This window comes from Takifugu rubripes, chromosome 5, assembly GCF_901000725.2.
Source record: "Takifugu rubripes chromosome 5, fTakRub1.2, whole genome shotgun sequence".
Classification (NCBI taxonomy): Eukaryota; Metazoa; Chordata; class Actinopteri; order Tetraodontiformes; family Tetraodontidae; genus Takifugu; species Takifugu rubripes.
This window is the reverse complement of record NC_042289.1, coordinates 13695746-13702504: the sequence shown is the minus strand read 5'-3', so window position 1 is coordinate 13702504 and position 6759 is coordinate 13695746. Positions and strand designations below refer to the sequence as shown.

General features: G+C 53.9%; 2 protein-coding genes across 2 annotated transcripts in view; both read left to right on the top strand.

The window, feature by feature from the left end:
* Positions 1–161, top strand: part of elac2 (elaC ribonuclease Z 2) — a 4098-nt gene extending 3937 nt beyond the window's left edge. The window contains exon 18 of the mRNA XM_029836703.1: positions 56–161. Coding sequence (XP_029692563.1) covers positions 56–161 — 106 coding nt within the window. The remainder of the gene's footprint in view (positions 1–55) is intronic.
* A 449-nt stretch (positions 162–610) lies between these two features.
* Positions 611–5104, top strand: LOC115250043 (protein shisa-6). The gene is made up of 3 exons (XM_029836992.1): positions 611–1582; positions 2121–2249; positions 3213–5104. Exons 1-3 carry the CDS (start codon positions 1564–1566, stop codon positions 3806–3808), a joined length of 744 nt encoding a protein of 247 aa, XP_029692852.1. The 5' UTR covers positions 611–1563; the 3' UTR covers positions 3809–5104.
* Positions 5105–6759: the final 1655 nt, after the last annotated feature.

Here is a 6759-nt window from a genome sequence, read left to right as displayed (position 1 = left end):
CGTCCCTGTGTGTCCTCATGTCCTCTTGTCCTTGCCTCTTCGGCTGCTCGTCCAGATTAGAACGGAAGGCTCAGAATCCCGGTGCCAGTGTCCCGGTCCAGCCGCAGGAGTTCCGGGACGGAGACGCAGGTCTTCTGCAGCAGAGCGTCCCTGTCCTCTAGCGGTCCTGTAGCGGTCCTCTAGCTGTCCTGTAGCGGTCCTCTAGCTGTCCTGTAGCTGTCCTCTAGCTGTCCTGTAGCGGTCCTCTAGCTGTCCTCTAGCTGTCCTGTAGCGGTCCTCTAGCTGTCCTCTAGCTGTCCTGTAGCTGTCCTGTAGCTGTCCTGTAGCGGTCCTCTAGCGGTCCTCTAGCTGTCCTGTAGCTGTCCTGTAGCGGTCCTGTAGCTGTCCTGTAGCTGTCCTGTAGCTGTCCTCTAGCGGTCCTGTAGCTGTCCTGTAGCTGTCCTGTAGCTGTCCTCTAGCGGTCCTCTAGCTGTCCTGTAGCTGTCCTCTAGCTGTCCTGTAGCGGTCCTCTAGCTGTCCTCTAGCTGTCCTGTAGCGGTCCTCTAGCTGTCCTCTAGCTGTCCTGTAGCTGTCCTGTAGCTGTCCTGTAGCGGTCCTCTAGCGGTCCTCTAGCTGTCCTGTAGCTGTCCTCTAGCGGTCCTGTAGCTGTCCTGTAGCTGTCCTCTAGCTGTCCTCTAGCTGTCCTCTAGCTGTCCTCTAGCGGTCCTGTAGCTGTCCTCTAGCGGTCCTCTAGCGGTCCTCTAGCGGTCCTCTAGCTGTCCTCTAGCGGTCCTGTAGCTGTCCTCTAGCTGTCCTGTAGCTTTAAGCTAGCAGAGATGCACTTTTCTATTGAGCTCCCAGGTGATAAATGAAGACATTTAAATGGAAATGAGCTCCGAGCGTCTCATCTCCAGGTGGCGTCGGCGCCGCTCCTCCGCCGTCTAATCACATCAACGCAATATTTTCCCTCCTGAAATTGTTCGGCTTTGGTCTCCGATGACGTCGTTCCAGCCTTGGAACCCTCCAGCGTCTCATAACGACGTTAAGCGCTCGCTCGCCAGCAGAGACGGATCACCGCCGGGGAGGCGGCGTCCGCGTGCGCTCCCTCACGGACGGAGATCGATCGGGTCCACGCGGCAGTGACGGCTGTCAGAACCCATCAGACGGGCCTGCTCAGTCCAGAAGGTCCTCAGTTCAATGATCCGGTTCTGGTTTTACTGGTTGATCTCCAGTGAGAACTCCAGTCAGATGTGGGAATCTTCAGATGAAAGCCTGTTTGCTTTGAAGGTTCTTTGATTTCCTAGATTGTCCCAACAAAGGCAGAACTTGCAGGTCCAAATGAAGGGAACCCCTCCAGGACCACCCGCCTGGTTCCTGTCCGACTGGGTTCCTCTTCAACGTCCTTGAGTTTCTGCTCAGACTTCCTGTCACCCAGGCAGGAAGTGGGATGGCTCCGTATAAAATGGCCGCCGGCGGTTCCGATAAAGACGCGTCTGAGTTCTTCCTGTCACCTGACCTGAACTCCTGTTTGTTTTTACAGGAAACCATCACCATGACTACCAACACAGCCACCTGGATCTGAGCATGCTCACACCCAAACTGGGTAAGAACACTCTGACGCTAACCAAAGCTAGCTTAGCGCCCGACCGAGCGCCAGAATCTTTCAAACAGAGCGGAGAAGCTGCAACTCTCGAACGCCAACGGCGCCGTTTCCGGCGTTAATGGATCCGCGTCCACACGTCCTTCACTTCCTCTTTCCTGCTGCCGCCTTTCAACCAGGAAAATGGGTTTGGGAGGTACTTTAGCAGCTAATGGAACCCTTCAAACAGCGTTCAGGTGCTCTCGAGCCTCAACATCCCAGAGGGGGCGGGAACGCAGCACCGTCGCCAACCACCAGTTCAAGGTCGACTCTGACCAGGTGGCGTTGCGACCCGTTCCAGCCCGGGACCTTCGGCCCCGCCCACTTTACCTCCCAAACGATTTGGGGATTTTAGTCGCGTTGATCCTCAGAACACATCGGAGTGTCCAGCATCTGGAGTCCAGCTGGTCCTGGTGGACCTGCCAGAGGAAGTGAGGCGGGTCGGAGGTCTCCATGACGACGGACAGAACGTGTGTGAAAGCATCTTTGTCTGTGTCCTCAGAGAGACCTCAGAGGATCAACAACATCCTGACCTCGTCCACGGAGCCGTACGACCTGTCCCTGTCCAGGTCCTTCCAGAACCTGAGCCACCTGCCGCCGTCCTACGAGCTGGGCCTCAAGTCGGACTCATGTAGGTCCTCCTCTTTTCTTTCATCTCCATGGTAACGCACCCTCAACAGCCGCTCGGCCCCCGATGTCCAGACGCACCGCTGGAGTTGCTTTTTTTAAGCTAAGCTAGTTTGTGCTGCGTTCAAGAGGCTTCAAGGCCGTTTTGACGCTAGCGTTAATTAGCCGCATGTTTCGGACGCCTTTAGCTTCAGCTAATTGTGAAAGTGCTGAAGAGACGAGGTCAGCTAGTTAAAGGCTGCGCTAATCAAATTAGCTGCTGGTTCTCAAGCGGCAGGCAAACAATTTCTTCCCATTTCCTCTAATTTAGGAATCTTTATTCACATCAGGCTCGTTTTTAATTAGTTTCTGTTGGGATCATGAGCTAAATTCCCAGTTTAGGGATGAATCGGGAAGACCGGGAGACACAGATGGTCGCTCACCTTCTAAAAGCCACTTTAGCATTTCAGCTAGAAAACGGGTGAGGTTGGCTGTCGTTTACCCCCCAGGAACAAACGAGGTGCTCCTTCGTTAAAGATGCAGAGAGCAGCGGACGTGCGACGGCCAGGCGACCTTCTGCCTCCTGGCGTGACAATTCCCATCATCGCGCTCCACACGAGCCACCGGAGCGTGGGATGGCGGCGAAATGGCCGATCAGCCTCCGTGTTCTGCTGTAATGAAGAAAACGACCCTGCGGACACAACATTTGCTCTGAGTCTTTCCGTGGCGGCGGAGCTAAACTGCTTCCTGTCAGAGCAATTTAACGTCGCAGCCGTCGAGGCGCCGCGGCGGCGTTCCTCTACAAGATGGCAGAACTTATTTTGGCCCGCAGGAAGTCGAATGTTGGCTCGTAAAATAGATTCAGGTGGTTTGTCGGGCGTAAATCCTGACTCAGAGGTGCTAGCGTAGCTCCAGTTGTGCTAGCGCTGCGCAGTTTTAGTTGGGAAAAGGGGAACGTTTGCTCTGACCTGCTGCGTTTCCTCCTCAGGTGACAAAGAGATGGAGGAGTATTACCCTCGGAAGCACCATCATTCCGACTTCGGTGTCCCGGGACCCACACACGTGCTGAAGCTGAGTGCCGACCCGCAGCACCGCCAGCGTCCCCGCCGAGTCCAGAGAGCCCTGTCTCAGGACCACGTCCTGTCACCGCCCAGGACGCCGCGCCGCGGCGACTACGGCCTGTCCTCGTACGGCGCCATGGCGGCCAACGCCTACAGCAGCAGCCGCCACCTGTCGGACGAGCAGCTGCTGTCCGTGGACCGGCTGCACTCCCAAGATCCTCTGCTGTCCCCGGCGATGAGGCGCGACAAGTTTCGGGAGAAGGCGATGGCGCGGGCGATGTCTCACGCCGACATGCTGCTGCCCGTCACGCCGGTCAAGGAGCGCCACAGGACGCCCAAGATGCACTCTCAGGTCAGCGGCTTCAACGACTCGTACAACACGCTGGCGGTCAACCACCAGGCGCCCGCCTCCAAGCGGCAGGCCTTTGCCTCGCGGCGGACGCACACCGTGGACCACCTGCAGTTCGCCCCCGGCCACCATCACGCGTACCGCACTGCCAGTAAGAACGAGGTCACGGTCTAACCGCCGCCCCGGACGGCCACGCCACATTCAACAACTTCCTGCTTCCCGGCACGAGCTTCCTGTTGCAGACTTGGGCGAAGACGCTTCCTGTCTTAGATCATAAGGGCTTTGACGCTGGACGCATCCTGGTGGGAAGATTTTTTAAACTGGGAATGTGATGGGAATGGAACTATCAACTTTCTAAATATATACATATATTCACTGTTTCTATCCTCCTCTGTCCTCCTAGCGTTAGCGTTAGCGTCAGCGTTAGCGGTGCCTCTTCAAACTGTCCCGTTTCAGCACTGAAGTGGGTTAAAAAGCACAAATATTCGGTTTCTGCGTCTTTGGCCTCTATTTTAGTTTTCTACGATAAACATATCAGCTTATTAACCAGTAGAGCAGCCGGTTCTTGCGTAGAGTAGCGGACTGTAAATAAGCCTTTAAACAAGCTAACCCTTCACACAAACTTGTTTTCTCACAACTTTTAACGGAATCGTAAATATCCGATCGCTAATTTTAGATAAGTGAAAGTTTCCTCGCTCTGTTTTCCACATTTGTCTCAACACGTTTCAAGTATTTACGTAGATTCAGCCTTTGAGGTGCTAACGGAGCGCCGCGGTTGTCACAGTTAGCTTCATTTAGCCTTGTGCGTTTGCTGGGAAGCGAGTGCTCAGCTGCCTCCAGGAGTTCGAGTTAAACTGTGAGCTGCTGGTCAACGTCAGCGCCGCCTGGAATCCTGCCTTCTGGAGGGAACGCCGCTTTTCCCAGCCGTCTTTTTCCTGTTTGACCAGCAGACGTCGACGGTGAGCTCCTCCGCAGACTCTTGCTAATTTCCAGCTACAACGTTGATCCAAGAACACGAGTAAAGACACGAGTCACGAGCTAACTGACGAGTCAGCATAATTCGCTTCCAAACTGAGCGTTTAGCGCAGAGCTAACGCGGGATGTCGAGCTAAAGTTTAAGACTCTGAGGTTTAGCGACATCATGTGGCCAGAAGTGGCACTGCGACGGATCTGATGTCGCCACAAAAATGACATTTTTCTTCTAAATCAGCATAAAAATAATTGTAAACGTCTTAAAACAGCTGAAACGAACCGTCGAAGTCTGGAAGTCCTGAAGCCTTAAACGATTTCACGGAGGAAAACGTTTCACTACCGAGGATCGCTTCTCGCGTCAGCGCGTTTCTGTCGCCACGGCAACGTGTTTGCTAACCTGCTAAAAATCCCTGTTCTTCAACGGATGATGTCAAAAGTTTGTACCTTAGCTTTGACTATTTTGAGCATCTAAGGGGCGGGGCAGACATGGGGGCGGGGCAGGCATGGGGGCGGTTACCTGAGGGGCGGAGCCTCCGTGGGGCGGAGCATCCTTTATGAGCGATGATGTCATCTCCACCTGCCTACACATTGTGAGTTGTTAGATGAGTTTTATATGGCGCAGCTACGTTAGCGGCGGCGGCGGCGGCGAGGCTCACAGGTCACATGACTGTTCTGATGTATCTTCTGTTTGTTTTCATAGCTATTAAAGAACCTCGTGTTCACTCCTTTACTCTCAATGCTTCTTTGATCCTGGTCCTCCTCCTGTTCTTCCTGCTTCTTCATCACAGCATTTGGCTCCTCCCACTTCACTGGTCGTTAGCGGCCGTGCTAGCTTGACAGGGTATTAAACATTAGCATTAGCTTTGACCCCCGTATTGCTTATTGACTGATTATTCCTCAGTACTGAGGGGGCGTGGTGGGTGACATCAGATCACCGTGGCGACCGAAACAGCTGATCTGGACCTGAAGAACCTGCCGTGATGTTTGGTGAGTTTTAGCCTGGCTGAAGGGTCAAAGGTCATGTGAAACAGGCTGTCAAACATCAGCACCATCAGGGAAAGTAGGCCAGCGGTTCTGCATGTGTGAAGGCCCGGTGGACCCAGAGGAGCTGCCGGTTCTCTTCTGGAACCAGTTCTTGACTACAGACCCACTTTGCGGAGGGAAGACCTGATTTCTCTGCTGGCCTGGACTAGTTCTCTTTGTTCCAATTCAGAGCCTCTAAAACGGACGTGGCAGCAGAAAATATCGAGGTTAAATGAGATGGGAATTTGTCTCACTTGATACAGGGACGTCATTAGCGTTAGCGTTAGCCCGCTGCTTCATTATTCATATTCAAAATGTAGCATTGAGACAAAATCTGAGGTTTTAAAAGTCCTTTAGCCTCAAAAGGGGGTTTAGCTTTAGCTAAGGATTCTTTAGCATGAGAAGCAGGAAGTAGAAAAGCTTAGCTAGCTGGAGAAGCCGTGACGTGCTTTTTTTCCCGTCTGCTGAATCCAGGCCTGTTTGTAACCATGGCAACCAGCGAGGCCTCTGCTGGTGCCGCTCACCTTCGGGGAACGTCGGGGTTTATTTTCCAGGGAAGGTTTTGTGTTCCTCCGTGTTTTGAGAAGCTGCTGACGCCCGTCTTGATGTCTGTTGTTCCACGGAGACGCTGGACACGCCGCCCACTTCCTGCGGCCACTTCCTGCGGCCACTTCCTGGCCGCGACAACGAGGCGGCGACTTTATTTGCATTTAGATGGAAAAACGGAATCAGGTTAACGTGAGCGAGGCCGGAGCAGGGACCCGGTGCCCCCAGAACCGCCCTGACCGCTCCTCCACCAACAGTCCAGAACGGTTACCGTGACAACGGCAGCTCAGACGTCAGAACACTGATGTTTCGCCAGAGGAGGAGGACAAGCTCCGCTGGAGATCAGAGCTGATCAATAATCACCGATCAGCTCCACTTCCTGCTCTAACAACGACGTCTGTGTCGTTAGCCTGCAGCTGGAAGCTTGTTGCTAGCTAGCATAGCCGGACATTCCTCCGGTTCTCCCTGTATGTTAGCATCGTGTGAGGTTAGCGGACGTTCCGGAGCTTTAAGGAGGAATTCCTGGATCTGCAGACGATGTTCTGCTTTGATCCATGTTTCCCGCTTTTCTCCGGTGCTTTGAA

Excerpts from the sequence above, each read along its gene's own strand:
- LOC115250043 (XM_029836992.1), top strand. Across the intron at positions 2,250-3,212 it reads GGGCCTCAAGTCGGACTCAT|GTGACAAAGAGATGGAGGAG; the intron begins GTAGGTCCTCCT and ends TTTCCTCCTCAG.